This window comes from Eublepharis macularius, chromosome 12 (assembly GCF_028583425.1).
Source record: "Eublepharis macularius isolate TG4126 chromosome 12, MPM_Emac_v1.0, whole genome shotgun sequence".
Lineage (NCBI taxonomy): Eukaryota > Metazoa > Chordata > Lepidosauria > Squamata > Eublepharidae > Eublepharis > Eublepharis macularius.
The window spans coordinates 74,259,463-74,276,512 of NC_072801.1; the positions used below are offsets into that span (position 1 = coordinate 74,259,463).

Sequence of the window (17,050 nt, forward strand, 5' to 3'; positions counted from 1 at the left end):
TAGCACTTTGGGAGCTTTGGCCTGAAGAACAAATTACAGGTTACAGGGGGAGATAATTGCATCTCTGCAGAGTTTGTGTTCCCAAATAACAACGTTATAGCAAGTATGCTTGTTATACTCTCTCTCTTAGTGGATCGACAAAGAGGGATTCCAGATTTCCAAGGGTCAGAAAACAACAAAAGGAATGCTAGAGCCCAACTTGGGCCATTTCCACACCACTCACCTTCATCTGGAATGCTGCGGAATGTTGTGAAAAAAACCACAGAAGATAGCATCTTCTCGCGTGAATTTTGCACAATGTCACGCAAAACTTGCACGAGAAGACATTTTCTTCCATGTTTTTTTCGTGATGTTCTGCAGCGTTCCAGATGAAGGTGAGTAGTGTAGAAATGGCCATGAAGTTATGAGCTTGACTGGAGATACGGTATACTGTCGAGGGATTGGTCTCAGGTGAGTAGCCGTGTTGATCTGCTGAAGAAGAGCAAGATTAGAGACCAGTAGCACCATAAAGATCAATAAAATTTTCACGGCAGGATAAAAGCTTTTGAGAGTCAAAGCTCCCTATGTCAGATACAAGTAGGAATGGAGATCCCTGAGCCCTGGGGGAGGGAAGTTGCAAAGAAGGGGATAGGGATGAAAGATACACAATGAAAAATATAATCAGCTTGATCGTGATGCGACTGCCTTCCTGCTAAACATGCTGAGGAACACAGCTGTATTTATTTACAATGTTCTGATCCTGCTATTGCCCCACCTACAGACAAGAAAGAAGGCATGATGGGTTAGAACAGGGCTTTATTGATGGTTGATTTGAAATAAGACCATCTTCATTCTCTTCAGTACATTCTTTTCTTCAGTAACTGATGGTAGTCTTCTTGGCTACCACTGACTGGTCAAATGTACTTTGGTTCACGTGTCATAGATGCAGTGCTGTTGTGCTTTGTTTCTCAGACTCACACCAGAACATGTGCTCAGAGGGTCAACTTTACAGACATCTTGCTTTGCCAGAAGGCAAAGTCTAAAAACACTTTGTAAACCCAACAAAATACCCTCTCCAATTCCCTCTTGACATTCATCTTCTAACTGTCCTGGGTAAACTCAATTCACTCCAGGACGTCTCAACAGGCTCATATCTTATCCCCTTGGTGAAAATCTGCACTGTTACTATCACAAAAAAGGACTAGCCAGAAGTGCACAGACCACATCACAGATCAGCCAATCAGTTCAAAAATTTGGGACAATGAACTCCTGAGAGCCAGTTTGGTGTAGTGGTTAAGAGTGCGGGACTCTAATCTGGAGAGCCGGCTTTGATTCCCCAGTCCTCCACTTGAAGCCAGCTGGGTGACCTTGGGTCAGTCACAGCTCTCTCAGAGCTTTCCCAGCCCCACCCACCTCACAGGGTGTTTTGTTGTGGGGATAATAACAACATACTTTGTAAACCGCTTTGAGTGGTCATTAAATTGTCCTGAAGGGCGGTATATAAATCAAATGCTATTGCTGTTATCCCACACACCCTGAGACAGAATTAGCTTCTCTTACTAGCAAGTGCCATGCAATCCCTCCCCCAGTTTAACTCTGGTGTCTATGTGAGATATATGAAAGACACGACAGTTTTATCTGATGCGGGACAAACACAAATACTCAAATCTCTACTGAGGTTTATGAAAGCCATATCCCTCTAGCCAAAAGGGAAGGGGGGGATACCGATGGTTTTGGACAGTGATGATTTACTCAAGTGTCAGTTGGATGGGGAAAAGTCTATTGTTTCCATCCTTGCAAAAGGAGTATTGGCTCTGGTTCTAGTACCAAGACATGTCAAATCCTAAGTGGAAGCACAAGGTACTTTCTTTTGTGAACTATAAAACTGGTCTATGTGCCAATGTACTGCGATACCATTCAGGGAGCAATATTTGCCATGTGTGTGTTTGTGAAGGGAATAATGTACAGACAGTGTTGTTTGATATCATCAGTCCAGTAAGCTTGAGCAGTGAGTGTTGTCCAAATGCCAGTGTCAGGGAGGTGAGACCTGGTCTGAAGTAGATTTTGCACTCATCCCTGCCTACCAGCCCATGTCCATCTAGTAAATGATAGAAAAGACATACAAATTGAAAGTGCTCAAAGAATTAATAAAAAACGGAGCTGGTAACACTCAGAAGAATCACCTGCCTTTTTCATGTTAACTTTGTCATTGGAAATAAGACACGGGCCATTTTCACATTGCTTACCAATCACACAAAACTTCCAGAGTTATTAAGGGAAATTGTGTCAGGAAGGCACATTGTTCCGAGAATTTTGTGTGATTGGGTAAGCAGTGTGAAAATGGCCTAATTTGAGGAATGAGCAATCAAAGTTTTTATTTAGCAATCTTTATTTACATATGATTGTCATATACACGTTGCCCTTGTTTTGGACATAACAGCAAATTACATTTTAAATATGACTGAAAATACTACTAAAACCGGTCCACTCTCTTCATCCCATAGATCTCAAAAAAGCAATTTATGTCCTAAAACAATTTAAGTCTTTAACTCTTTCGCCTAATTAACTGCTCCTTCTTGTTCAACTCAGGCCTCAGCAAAATAATGTAGCATTTGGGGGAAAAGATACAAACTAGCAAACCAGCGCTGGAGGCCAAGATGGAGAAGATCTCCACAGCTACCACGTATTTCCCTTTGGTACTTATGTAGGTTGGAATGAAAGACAACCAAACACTGCAAAATATCAGCATACTGAAAGTGATGAACTTGGCTTCGTTAAAACTATTTGGCAGCTTCCTGGCTAGGAAAGCCACAGTCAAGCTGATGAGAGACAAAAGTCCTAAGTAGCCTAGGACAATATAAAAGATGACTGACCCTTCGTTACATCCTGCGATGATCTCCATCACCAGTGATTGTGTGTCAAAATATGGAAAAGGGGGAGAAGTTCCTAGCCATACCATGCAAATGCCTGCTTGAATGAGTGAACAAATAAGGACAGTAGCATTGGTAAGTGTTTTCCCTGTCCATTTCCTCATCCTGGATCCTGGTTTGATGACCATGAAAGCTACAACCACAGTGATGGTCTTGGCCAACACACAAGAAACAGCCACAGTGAAGATGATGACAAAAGCAGATTGTCGGAGGAAGCAGGTCACCTTCTGGGGTTTTCCAAGAAACAGCAAAGAACAGAGGAAGCAGAACAGAAGAGCGATGAGGAGAGCATTGGTGATATCTCGGTTGTTGGCTTTGACGATGGGAGTATCTCTATGCTTATTAAAAGTTCCCAGCACTAAGACTGTGACTAAGGAAAAAGATACAGCAACTGAAGCTAAACTGATCCCTAAAGGTTCTTCATAGGATAGGAACGTTATCATTTTGGGAATGCATTCATCATGTTCCTTGCTTGAATACTGATCTTCTGGACATTTGATACACTCATCCATGTCTGAAAAAGGAAATAATAACCTAACATTCAAATTCATATGAAATTGTAACATGATGTTTTTGGTTATGGTGTCATGTTGGAACAATGTGGGCAATGTAATTCATTTTAAATTTTAACTGCTGCAGTTGTGTGTATCACAACTCATGGCTGATTATCCTGTACTATTTGTTTGTTGAATTTAAAGCATTCTGACCTTGTTCTTCATTCATTTTTAGCACATAATAAAGTACATTCATCTGAATTTTCATTGTACAAATACTTAAACGGCAGCTAAACATGCCATGGAAATTAGTTATGCTTTGTTTCAGATAAATTTAATTTCTGTGCTTTACTTTACGCCGGAGGGCTATGAAATCATCTGCCCCCCTACAAGCGCAGTCACTGGAATGTTACTGCCTGGGGCCCCCACTCTACCCTCTTTTGTTTTACATTATGATTGGGGAAACTGGAGGGGGCCACCACCTGAGATGTTGATTGTGATTTTTGGATTTTTAAATGTATCTAAATGTTTTAATGTGTATTAAGCTTTTTATTGTACCTCGTCCTGAGCCCATTTGCGGGGAGGGTGAGCTAAAAATTGAATAAATAAATAAATAAATAAACAATTTTGTAAAAAAAAGAATTCTCCTACCATTCCCTATTGAATTCTGTTACCCGGAATGTCCTAATTGTTGTTCATTATTAAACGATACCTCCCCTGTCAAATCTAATTTAACTTTACATAAATCCTCCATCTTTCCCAGTACCATTTGCCAAAATTCAGTTACTTTAGGACATTCCCACCAAAGATGAACAGAATATCCCTTTATCTTCTTGCAATGCCAACAATTTGAATTCATTCCCTTAATCATATTAGACAATTGGGAAGGTGTCCTATACCATTTCAATATTAATTTCATCTCCAATTCTCTAAATTTTTCTATTTTTATTTCCAATATTCCTTTCATTATCTATCTCCTGTACTGTCAAATTCACCTCTCTTTCCCACTTAGTTTATATTATCCCAGTCATGTAATCTTTGTCTTTATTCATTAAGTTGTATATCTTCCTTGCAATACCCTTCTTATTACCCTCTTTAATACAATATATTTTTTCGAGCGGAGTATCCTCCTTATTTAGTATTCTACAATGCCTTCTCTGTTTCAAAATATTATATAAAGCCATGAACCTTAGCCAATATTGTTCTTCCACTTTCCCTAACACTTCTTGTACTGGGGAATAATAAAGTAGATAACTCTAAACAGGAGTTGTTTAAAACAATGATCATTGCTGCACATGCAGTCATAGCTTGTGGCTGGAAGGATGTGGCAAAGTGGACTATGGGTAGATGGAACCTGTATCTATATCAAATGATTCAGTCAGACATTCTGTCCATATTAAAACAAGAAAAGACATGGGAGGATAATATATTAGAGATAAGGAAGAAATGGCTTGGGTATATAAATTGGGTAAGGGAAGGGGGGGCAACAAAGATACATTTGACAAAATCCAAAGGGTATGCTTATGGTTGCAAGTATAAAGTATTATTTTCCAATTGGTCGCTCATGGGAAGGGGGGGAGGGTAACATAAAGGGGAAAAGGTTGTATTGATGTAGGATTATGTTAATGTAATGGAAGCGACTATGTATGGCTATGTAAACAAAGACATCAATACAATAATAAAAAAAAGAAATTGTCGTTCATTATTGTACTTTGGTGAGTTAATGTCCTAGCTGTCGATTAAATTGCATTTTCACTTTCATTGTATAATCCAACTTGGATCTCAGTGAGAAAGGTAGACAATAAATAAATAAATAACTGTTAAATAAATAAAGAAATGTGCAAGGTGACACTGCAGACAACCTTGAATGCATGGATTTGTTTATGTCATTTCAAGCTGGGCTTTTTTTCAGGGGCTTGGAGTGAATGAGTTAATGCTGCCCATCAAGTCATAGCTGACTTGTGGCAATCCCTGGTTGAGTTTTCATGACAAGAGATTAACAGAGATGATCTGCCATTGCCTGCCTCTGCAACCATGGTCTTTGTTGGAGGTCTCTTATCCAATTATTAACCAAGGCTGACCTAGCTTAACTTCTGAAATTGAAAGAGATCTGGCTCTCCTGGGCTGTCCAGGTCAGGGTACAGGCTTGGAGTAGCATGGAAAATTTCAAGTTATGTAATAATTCCTATGGATATACGAACATGCCCATTTTTGGTTCTTTTTGGTTTCTTCAGGGCATATGGAACCCTAATTTGTTCCCCTTATCCCAAGAATGGTAAAGACTGCTGGTATGCCAAAGGGTCCTATGAACATTATGCCATGTTATAGCTTGATGAATGGTCATCTGAATTAAACCTGTACACTGGGAAATTTATCATCTACCTTTCTGGTTTGAAATCTCCCCTCCAGGGCATGGAGAACAATCATAGCAGCAAAATTTCTCCCCTTCCTTCTTTTTCTTCTGATAACCAAGATTGCAGTAGTCATTGCATAAAGAAAGGGGCAAAGCCTATCCAAAAACACAAAAGAAGTGTGGGACAAAAAAAAAGTAGGTAACAATTGAAAAGGAGTAATAAAAATGTTATTTCTTCACCATTTCCAATCACAGCAGATACTGTTTTTGCAGCCCGTTTCTCACTTGAAGAAACTTTCTTGCAGAAGTCAGTCATGCAGCTGACTAGACAACTAGAAGGTGAATGCTCCTGTGCTTGACACTAGGTGGTGCTCCGGACCTCATGTGAAATATTGTTGCAGCAGCTAGAGAAAATGATCATAGTGATTTTAAATTTGGGATTTATGTGAATGGAAGGTTGCCCAGAAAGGAAAGGTGAGGTAAATTTTGTTCTTTGAACCGAATACCTCTCAAGCATTAGGCACAATAGTCTTCTCAAAGCTTAGTTTTAGTAGGTACTGATCTTAGAAGTGAGGAATTGGTAGTTTCTGACTTAAGTTACTTAAACACAGTTCCTTCATAGATTTAATGTCACAGCTTAGGCATTCTGACTTTAATGCAGCATACTTTTCCTTCTACTCCAGACCAAGGGTACTCTACAGAGTCAAAAACCCCTTTCTAGACACTGGGCAGGAACTATTCTACTAAAGACATAACCCTAATCTCTTGTCTTATGGGGAGACTCCTTACTACCCACTTTTCCTACCAACCAAACACTCCTAGTTCTAGCTTGTCTGAGGGCCAAGCTACCCATGACGAATGACACTTGAACAGCAAGTGTATTTCTCCCTGTTCACTTGCCCTCCACTCAATCCACTTGCCGTTCAAGTGTCATTCGTCATGTGTAGCTTGGCCCTGAGTAAAATTAGTGTTAGCTTTCTCATTTTAGTTCATCAATGAAAAGCTTTTCATCAATCTTAAACTGTCCCAGTTAGGGCAAACTTTTCTCTTCCTCATACATAGGAATCTCCGTCTGCAAATTTAATGAAGGTTAAAAAAAATCACCTGGTCGAACATATATGAAAAGAATAATTTTTCAGATGTGATAAGAAAAGGGAAACAGTTTGAAGGTACCTATCTTCTTAGTGTGAAAGTGACTCTAAAGTGAGTGAGTCAAGATAAGCAGCAAAGGAAATTTTCACCCATCCTCAGATCAGCCAAATGTAAACTCTAAAGGACTCAGAGAATACCCCAGAATACATACCATGTTGAAAGTACTTTGCCACATAATTCGGTCTTCAACAATGACAACATCTTTTCCTTCAAGAGAACCAGGGTCTATTTTTCCAACTTTCACCCTATAGAAGGACTTGTTTGGAAGTGTGACCAAGCTTGTTATATCAAATGTGTTCCAAATTTCTCTATTATCATTAAATTGAATTGTTTCTCCAGCAGAGTTGTTAAATGAAATGTGTTGAAGAAATGGGTGGAGCTAGTTGAAAGAGGAAAAAAATAATAAGGTGATAATGTCATGTCTGAGACTTACACAGAGATTCCTGAAATTAATTCTCCCTGGTAACATATTTTTACTATGTTAAAAAATAATCATATATGGCCAGCCTAATATGCTGCTTTTTTGCAATGGTAGAAATCTGCAATTTGTAGCTTACCATTCTTTTCTGACTGGTTATTAGGATATACATAATGTGTTTGATCCAATGCACTTTGTCACTTAGCCTCACTTTATTCCTCGCTACAGCCCCCTTCCCAAATAGCTTTTGTCCATTCAGGCTTTCAGATGGCCAAAGATGACCTCTTCTTCCTTTTTCACCAGCAGAAAAGCTCGCTTTATCCATCCCACCATCTCTATCATCATTTCAACAGTCATTCCTGACGGTCAATGCCAAATTGGGTGCTATATCTCCCTGTATATGTGGCAAGTAACATTACCTGCCAAGGCTGGAGATCTTGAAGTTCATGACTGGATCTAGATGAGTGCATGGATTCCAAAGCATATGCCACAGCATAGACTGCATTATAGATGCTATAGCTATGACCGGTCATGTGCATTTCAAAAATAGGTGCAGGAAGACTCTCCAACCTCTCCTCTCCTGTACATGCTCCATCAATCATTGGCTCTTGGGGATTTATCAATGTGCAGTCAAATGCTTGCTCCCAGAAGACCTTATGAAAATCATTGTCATGTGTCCAGTAAAATTTTGTATCCTGAAGAAATTTAGGAAACCCTAGAAGTTCATTTGAGTGAATAGCAAAGGAAAGTGTTCCGTGGAAATATTGGTAGTCCCAAATTCTTTGAAAGCCTGTTAATGCAAAATCAATCTGGGCTGTCATAATCCATACCTTCTTAAATGAATCTTTTTGTTCATATTCATGATTGCCTACAAACCAAAACGTGATGAATGTTATAAGGGTCATAGTTTCCCCATAAAGAATAAACACACAGACTTTGCTATCTCCAAAAGGCAGATTTATATATGATATAATTTTGTTAATATCATCGAAGGTATTCCATTGGTCATGGTTTGGAATTCTGTGAGTGAAGGCCAAACACATTCCATTTTTTGAAAGCAATGACTCTAGCACGTTCGTGAAATGTTCACCACCATCATCATCTGTCATAAGGATCCCAATCCATGTCCATCTGAAATGCTGAAGCAACCGGACAATACCCACACATTGCTGGGTTTCATTTGGGACCATGCGGTAAAAGGAAGGGAACTTGGGGGAACCACTTACTTCTGAAGCAAATGATCCATACGTGAGCTAAAAGCAAACACACGAGACATTTTCAGAGAGGAGTATATATGAGTGCATGCTCTCTTGTTTATTCAATGAACATTTTCTTAAGGAATTTATAGGATTATCCATAGTTAAAGCCAAGAAATTTTCTTACTGAATATTTTGAAGCCCTTGTAATGCCATGCAATTTCTGGAAATGGTTGTGGGAAAGAAATCTTCTGAAATATCCTTATTTACTCATTATTTTGTATTTATTCCCTTCATTGATCAAGCAACTCTCCTTTATCTATCAAGCAACTCTTCAGTTACCAGATATCTGGTAACTGAAGAAGTGAGCTGTGACTCACAAAAGCTCATATCCTCCCACAAATGTTGTTAGTCTTATAGGTGCTACTGGACTCTTGCTCTTTTCTACTCATGAAGAGACACTAACATGGCTACCCATGTGTGGCACTATTATTTGGGGCATCAGGTCAATATGACTTGGATCACATTATAAATGTCCCTCTTTCTGTATCACAGAATCACTCAGAGACAGGAATTATTGTAATTTGTGAATTCACTCATTCTTCTGTTTATACCACCTACCTGTGGTATCTTGTAGAGATCTAAGATGTCTGCCACATAGAAGGAGATCTTAGCGCTAAGTCCACCGGCGACTGCTATTAGGTTTTCTTGGGAGCCACAGTCATAGTTTGGAAAAAATCTCTCCAATCTCAACCGCAGGCCCAAAGTAGTACGATAGGTAATCCTCGCATCATTATAGCTATCATAGATGTGGAATCCAAGAGAGACATTGGGCAAGATCCTGGGATTCTCATTGATCTCATTGATGGCAAACGCCAAGGCCAGGAGATGCTGGTAGAACTTGGTCAATGCACTTTAAAAAAAAGTTACATTTGTAACGTTGGTCCATTATAGCTCTGATTTAACCGCATCCAAAAGGATATACTTTTGCAGCTAGTAAACACTTTGCTCTTTAGTTAAATTGGGCAATGCTTCAGGACACAGCATTTGTGTTCTTCATTAACATTGACCCACTTCCTAAGGAGCTCCTTGTTTTACACAGAGTACACTTTAGACAATGCTATTTTACTGTACCTGCTCTTGTCAAATCACTGGTGCTATGCTTGTTCCTAGATTCTGATACACATTTTTAAAAACATTATTAATGCAAGTTGTTAGAGTTGTGATAGAATTCAATCCCTTCCCAGGGGCTCTTGAATTTTTATGTTGAATGAGAAGTGGATGCCTGTTGCTTCTATTGCACATGCATATAAATATGCATTCATGAACCCCGAGACACCATTCAGTACACAGCTTGCCAAATAGTGGATCAACACCTTGCATATCCAGAGATAAATTTGGAATAATTGTTAACACATTTTTACTAAATCTTGAAGCAAAAGAACAATAACTATCTTGGCTTTTACCATGCAATTACTTTACAGAAGAAGAGAGAAAAACAGTTCTAGTATTAAGGTGTACTATGAGAACACAGTACCCCCCCCAAAAGCACTAAAATGCCTTTGAAAGATTAAATAAGACCATCTAAGGATCCTACCAAGCATCATTGTATGACATAGAAATCACTAGCAGAGAATAACAGAATAAAGCATCATAAATAAATACTTAGTATTTTACTGTCAGCAATTAATATTTATTTATTTACAATTAAATGTAACAATAGTCCCCTTACTTTGGAGCATCAGACAAATCTTGATAGGGACAGTCATGGAAGGAAGATATAGAAAAATGGTAACTAAACTGAGAAACAATCCCACCAATGAGGAAATCCCCTGCCTGGTACCATTCACGCGGATTCGGAAGAAGATCTTTAGGAATGGTATTAATGTTGTCTGCTGTGGGAAGGAGACAGAGCAACAACAGCAGGGCTCTCAGCATCCTGACAGCAGCACTGGTCTCTAGATGCAGCCTTTCCCGAGTCCATCTCCAGCACCAGTGTGACTTAGAGGGCAAACCTTGGACAGCAGTAGAATCTGCCAACAAAATTTTCAAAAATGAAATGGCTTCATTTTTTTAAGAGCATTAAGAGCAAGTGGATGCCTGCAACTAAGGGCCAAGCTACAAGTGACGAATGACACTTGAACAGCAAGTATATTTCTCCCTGTTCACTTGCCCTCCACTCAATCCACTTGCCATTCAAGTGTCATTCGTCATGTGTAGCTTAGCCCTAAAAGCTGAAATTGTAAACAGACCATATTGCCTAGTCCCTTCTCCCAGTTCCCGATAATAGAGGGTTTTATATAAAACCATTGTTATCTTTGCTTGCTGGTTGTTTTCAATTTCCTTCTGAAAACCCACTGGAGCTTTGACCACATGAACAAATCACAATGATTTGGATCATCCCAGGGGTAGACAATGACTCCTGCAGTTTGGTCTCAGAGGCGCACCACTGATGGAACCACTAATTTGACTACAAATCTCCTTTTCGGGTCAATAAGCAAGAGGCCAGGGCCATATCCCTGTGAGAATCAAAATCTAGACCCTAATGTGAAGTGCTGACCTGGGCTGACCTTGAATTGCACCCCAATCCTAACCATGTTTAGTCCAAAATGCCACTGAGTGTATCAATTTTGTGCAACATTGGATTTAGAGATATGATGAGATTTAAAGCTCGATTTTTTTGAATGACAGTCCAGTAGGGATGCTGTTAAATTTAGAATTGGGATAGGGGTGATAAGCAGCAGAAATGGCAATAACTGATGGCAACTAGAACTTCAATAAATATTTCTGGAAATAAATGCCATTTTTTTAAAGATTTAAACTAGGTGTGCTTGGAACCAAAAGGTAAGATTCTAATAACATACAGGTGGAAAAAGATAATTTACCTGTGCAGCTTTTACATGATCAGAAAATCATATAAACTAGGTCACAACCCGTACAATGTGACCATGCATACAATGTGAGCTCCTGAGCAACCTACCTTTGAGGTAACAACAACAACAACATTCGATTTATATACCGCCCTTCAGGACAACTTAACACTCAGAATGCTTTACAAAATATCCTCACAACACTCACCCTGTGAGATGGGTGGGGTTGAGAGAGCTCTGAGAGAGCTGTGACTGTCCCAAGCTCACCCAGCTGATTTCAGGTGGGGAATCAAACCCCATTCTCCAGATTAGAGTCCTGCCAATCTTAACCACTACATTAAACTGGCTCTCATGCTGATGTTGCACAAAATTGGCAGGGAACCCTGCTTAAGCAATATGCTAGCCGGGTTAAATGGTGCATGGGAGCATTCTCTCCCTTGTGGGGGGCATGTTTAAATTAGGTCAAATCTAAGCTAAGAAAAGATATCTTCCTTGACCTTTCCTTCCCTTGGCCTCCCATCCCCTCAGCCTTAGTGCTTCAGTGGATATTTTAGCTGACTTATCAAAGCAGAAGTTTATGTTATGGTTTGAATCATTGTGCAAATACAGGGCACAGTGTTTTCCAACCATACAAATACCATATGCAACCACTAACCCTGTTGTCATCGATAACATCACATTTTCTTCCAGGGAATGGTGGCTCATGCAATCCTCGCAACAAACCCATGATGTAGATTAGGCTAACAGGCATTTTCAGAAGGTCACCTAAGGATAACAGGCTGATCAGGAGTTTCAACTCAGGTTTCTTCATTCCTGGAGGCTATCCACACCACCATATTGGTTTCATAAGTGTCTGTTGTAGCATCCTTAGGAAGTACTGAGATCTGGAGGACAAGCAGATGGAGACAAGAGGTGGCAGGTCATGATTATTACCTGCAAATGATTTACGGGTGGCAGTAGAGAGTGCCTTCAAGTCACAACTGACTTATGGTTACCCCTGATGGGTCTCATGGCAAGAGACTAACAGAAGTGGTTTTCCATTGCCTGCCTCTGCAACTCTGGTCTTTGTTGGAGGTCTCCCATCCAATTACTAACTAAGGCTGACCCTGCTTAGCTTCTGAGATCTGAGAATATCAGGCTATTCTGGGCTATTCAGGTGAAAGCACCAGATAACATGGCTTTAAGATAATATAAAAACATCACAATCTTATAGGAAACCATTATTTAAACATCCCATTAAAACCAGTCAAGCCACACTACACTGCAAAACAAGCAGTGCAATCCTAAGCACAGTTATACCCTTCTAAATCGATCACCTTCAATAGACTTAGAAAGGTATAACTGTGCTGAGGATTGCACTGTACGGTAAATTGACAATCTCTGGTTTAGTGGTTCGGCATGGCAAACTATAGAAATGGGGGTGGCAATACAAATATAGTAATATACCGATGATAGTAAATTTATTACTCAAATAGTTTAGATCTGCATTTTGAACACTGCCCTTTGCAACATGGACTTCATGTTTGAATTACGATGCTGAGGAGCAGCACTCCTGCTCAAAGAGTAAAACTAGGACGAATCAAACATGAAACAGAAGCTTAATAACATCATCTCACCTTCTAGCAGAGATAAGCATACTGACATGTTGTACCCAGATGAAAAAAATATCCCTTCCAAGGCAGAATGTTCCACTGTCTACTGAAGTACAAATCCATCCATGGTTGCCATTTTGAAATAATTGTCTTCTGTCGAAAATTACTTTAGGGAAATACACACAAAGGATTTTTCTTATTTCCGGCTCAGTCTTGCAAACACCATAGCACATTCCAGCCTATCGTTCTCATAACCTGACAATCCACTCATACATCCAAATTATAAGTATCAATCAGTATACATAACTCTCTTTGTGGCTCCATATGTTGAGTCATCATCAAGAATATTCTCTCTCTTTTTCTCTCTCCCATCCATCTCAGGAGATACCTTGTCTGTCTCAGATACATCCAGTAACTCTGTCTCTGTTAACACGACACTATAAAGTTCTTGTAATGCAATGTAACTTAAAACCTGGCATCTCTCCATGTCAAAGAATCCAAAATTATCCTCAGACAGGAAGTCTGTTCTATTTCAATTTCCTGCCACCGTTCCAGCATCAGATGTGATGAGCTGAAGAAAATAACTGGTTGAAGAGGGGGGTATGAGTAAAGAGACACCTTCAGCTTCTCTAAATTGATCTCTGAAGTTAACTAAAAGGAATGAGCTTTCAAAATGGAAAAGGGCTAGGGTGTTACGCATTCATTTTTCAGGTGGAAAAGTCACCAAAACGGGACATTTCAGGTGACTTTTCCTTCATTTTTTTAAATGACGAAGCTGGTCCAGCTGCTTGCCTCCTTCTTTACATGGGGTGCCATACCTATCTTTAGCAGTCTTGTTTATTGTATTTAACTCTATAGGTAAACATCTTATAAAAGTTCATGTCCACAGCCTTTAAAAAAATTGTTACTGGGGTCAGGAGGAAGGCTTTCCATAGCTAGAGGTCATCCTCAAACGTGAAGAAACACTGAGTGAAGCTGAGAAAAGATTGATAAACCTGGTCAATGAGTTCTTCAGATCTGTTTGGTCCATGCTTGAGGAGGAACTCATTTTCGTTTGGACAAGAGACCTTTAGTTTCAGCTACGTCCCAGGAAGAGGAGAAGAAATGAAATGTGGGCTTTGTTTTGTTGTCCTTTGTGGCTGGGTGTTTTTTCTTGGCTACTAGTGTTGTTCTGTTGTTGACACAGCCTGTGCAGCAACGTAGTCTTGGGGTTTGTCAACGAGGTTGCCAACTGTGAGGGAATTTTTTCCCCTTCATTGTTCACTTGAATCCTACACTGGTTTCTTGGATCTTTAACTCTGTAAGAGGCTTTATTCACATTTAAACTATTCTGGCTAAATAGCCATCTTTTCTTTTACTGAAAACCTTTCAAGAACAGAATTTAGGGCCAAATTGGACATTATGCGTGACACAAGTTCAGTCTTGGGTCTGTGACCAGTCAAACATTCACGAAAACCTCTCTATTATTCTACACAGCTCCAAATGCTGTAAGGGGGAAGGAGGGACTTCAGACTTGCCTTCCGTGCCATTTTCACCAGTGGAAATAGCTGCCGTGGTAACCTCATTGCACCTCCTGTGGGTTCCATATGCCCTGTGATGGAAACATGCAGCCTAAGGAAGTGTCAAATGCAAATACCCCTTCCCATGGCTGTTTCCACTTTTGAAAATGGTACACGAGGCAAGCCTGAAGCCCCTCATTTCTCTTACAGTGTTTGGAGCCATAAGGAACTGCTGCAAGATTTTTAAAGATTAGTTAGTCCTCATATGAACATGTCACTGAGAGTCAGGTTGGGCACCCATGACATCACTTGCATTACATATAACATCTGTTTTGGCCCTTATATATAATTTATTTCATTGCTGTATTAGATTTCTGCTTAAATTAAACAAAAATCTGTCTTCCTGGTACATACTTTGAACCCATAATTCCTGTCTTATTGTTTAGGGTAACAGCAGGATTTGAGACCAGGGGTACCTTAGGGCCAAGCTACACATGACGAATGACACTTGAACGGCAAGTGGATTGAGTGGAGGGCAAGTGAACAGGGAGAAATACACTTGCTGTTCAAGTGTCATTCGTCACTTGTAGCTTGGCCCTCAGAGACCAAGATGATTTTTAAGGTATCAGCTTTTGAGAGTCAAAGCTAAAGAAAGCATCTGAAGAAAGCTCTGACTCTTTGGAAATCTTTTTGATCTCTAAGGTGCCACTGGACTCAAATCTTGCTGTTCTACTGCCAAACAACGCGGCTACCTATCTGAAACTGTTTAGGGTGAATAATTGTCATCTAACAAATCAGAAGCAGATGGCTAGTCACCTATAGTGATGCCCTTTTATCCTGAACTGTATGTAAATAGAGGGGCTGTTTCCTGTTTAAAGGAGATCTCTACTTTCCCTGGCTCAGCTGCACCAAGAGAGACACCAGCCCAGGGTGTCTGAGGACTGTTAAGTCAAACCCTCTCTAAGCCTCAGGGTGGGGGAAATGAAGATGTGGCTTCAACTTGTTTTCATCTCAGCAGTATTTAGAGGTAATATTTGTTCTAATTCAGAAGCCTGTAACATTCTGAGTCTAGCTGTATAGCAGATCTGTTTAAAATCTCTCTCTCGCTCTCTCTTTCTCTCTCTCTCTCTAGGCATCCTATCAGAGGTGCAGCTGGTGGAGTCTGGAGGGGATGTCAAAAGGCCTGGAGAGTCCCTCCAACTTTCCTGTCGAACCTCTGGATTCAGCTTCGGCAGCTACAGGTTTAGCTGGGTCAGGCAGGCTCCTGGAAAGGGCTTGGAATGGGTGGCCTATATAAATACAGACTCAGATCCCATCCACTACTCCAGTTTGGTGAAGGGGTGCTTCACCATCTCCAGGGAAGATTCCAGCAGCCTGCTGAAGTTGCAGATGAACGGCCTGAAACCTGAAGACACAGCTGTGTATTACTGTGCAAGACACACAGTAAGAGGAAGTGAATTTGAAGCCAAGCAAAAAACCTTTTTTCATCCTAACAGCTGTCCAGACCAGTTCATCTACTAATTATTGAGTGTAAGAAATTAAGAACATCTAAAGAATGGTCTATTTCACAGAACTGTAAAAGTTTCAATGCTGTGACCTGGATAGCCCAGGTGAGCCCACTCTCATCAGATCTCAGAAGCTAAGCAGGGTTGGCCTTGGTTAGTAATTGGATGGGAGACCTCCAGTGAAGACCAGGGTTACAGAGACAGGCAAAGGAAAATGAAAGCACCACGAAAATCTCACCAGGGGTCACCATAAGTCAGCTGTGATTTGACTGCACTCTCTATACATTCTCCTACCAAAGGCATTTTGGGAGCTATGCCTTTGGAAGGGAAGTCAAGGGTTTCTAAACCAACTAAAGTTCCAAAGATTCGTAGGGTGAACAACAGAGATAGAAAATGACATAAAACTAGTATGTTCCTTATTTCACATGGATCTCATAGTTGTGCTTATTGTGATGGGAGGGGAAGGACAGCTCACTGCAAGCAAAATTGGGAAAAACCAGAACAGGGGATTGGACCACAATTTGATTTAGGAAGGGCTCGTTCAACTAGGCTGTAGAATCCATTACACAGAGTGGATAAACCACAGCCGGAGTTACCTGAATAATCAGTCCCACAGCAAAATCAATGCATAAATATATTAAAAAATGGGTTTATAAGTTTTCAAAATGGCTAAAAGCTTATATATATAAATTGACAAAGTGCATTCTTCAATAACAATAATAGTTCTATGAATCATCAGTATCAGATCATTCCCATCTGTGTATATAACTTCATAATAATTACAATAAATACATAAGCTTTATACAAAATTCATCAGTCATCTGAACAATATAATCAAGATCATTAAGCCCTGAAGGTCAATTTCCTTTCCTTCTTTGTAGAAGAATTCCCTTTCCTTTAAGGTGCACCATGGGAAGTCCTAGGTCAATGTACTCCAAATGAAGGTAAATTCCAGGGAAGTAACAATGCAAACTATAGGTGATACACAATGTTATCTTGTAAATAACCATGCTTCTATTTCTCTTGTCTTACAGGTGGACCGGAATTTCAATGACACAGGAA

General features: G+C 40.0%; 1 protein-coding gene across 1 annotated transcript; it reads right to left on the minus strand.

Annotated features, from left to right (window-relative positions):
• Positions 1 to 2,524: 2,524 nt before the first annotated feature.
• Positions 2,525 to 13,028, minus strand: LOC129339914 (vomeronasal type-2 receptor 26-like). The gene is made up of 4 exons (XM_054994482.1): positions 13,009 to 13,028; positions 9,144 to 9,435; positions 5,786 to 5,912; positions 2,525 to 3,423 (listed from the first exon to the last, which is right to left on the minus strand). The coding sequence occupies exons 1-4, from the start codon at positions 13,026 to 13,028 to the stop codon at positions 2,525 to 2,527; spliced, it is 1,338 nt and encodes a 445-aa protein (XP_054850457.1).
• Positions 13,029 to 17,050: the final 4,022 nt, after the last annotated feature.

Excerpts from the sequence above, each read along its gene's own strand:
- LOC129339914 (XM_054994482.1), bottom strand. The coding sequence starts at position 13,028 with ATGCTTATCTCTGCTAGAAG. Across the intron at positions 5,913-9,143 it reads ATCTCTACAAGATACCACAG|GCTTTGCCCCTTTCTTTATG; the intron begins GTAGGTGGTATA and ends GTTTTTGGATAG. Across the intron at positions 3,424-5,785 it reads GGAGATTTCAAACCAGAAAG|ACATGGATGAGTGTATCAAA; the intron begins GTAGATGATAAA and ends TTCCTTTTTCAG.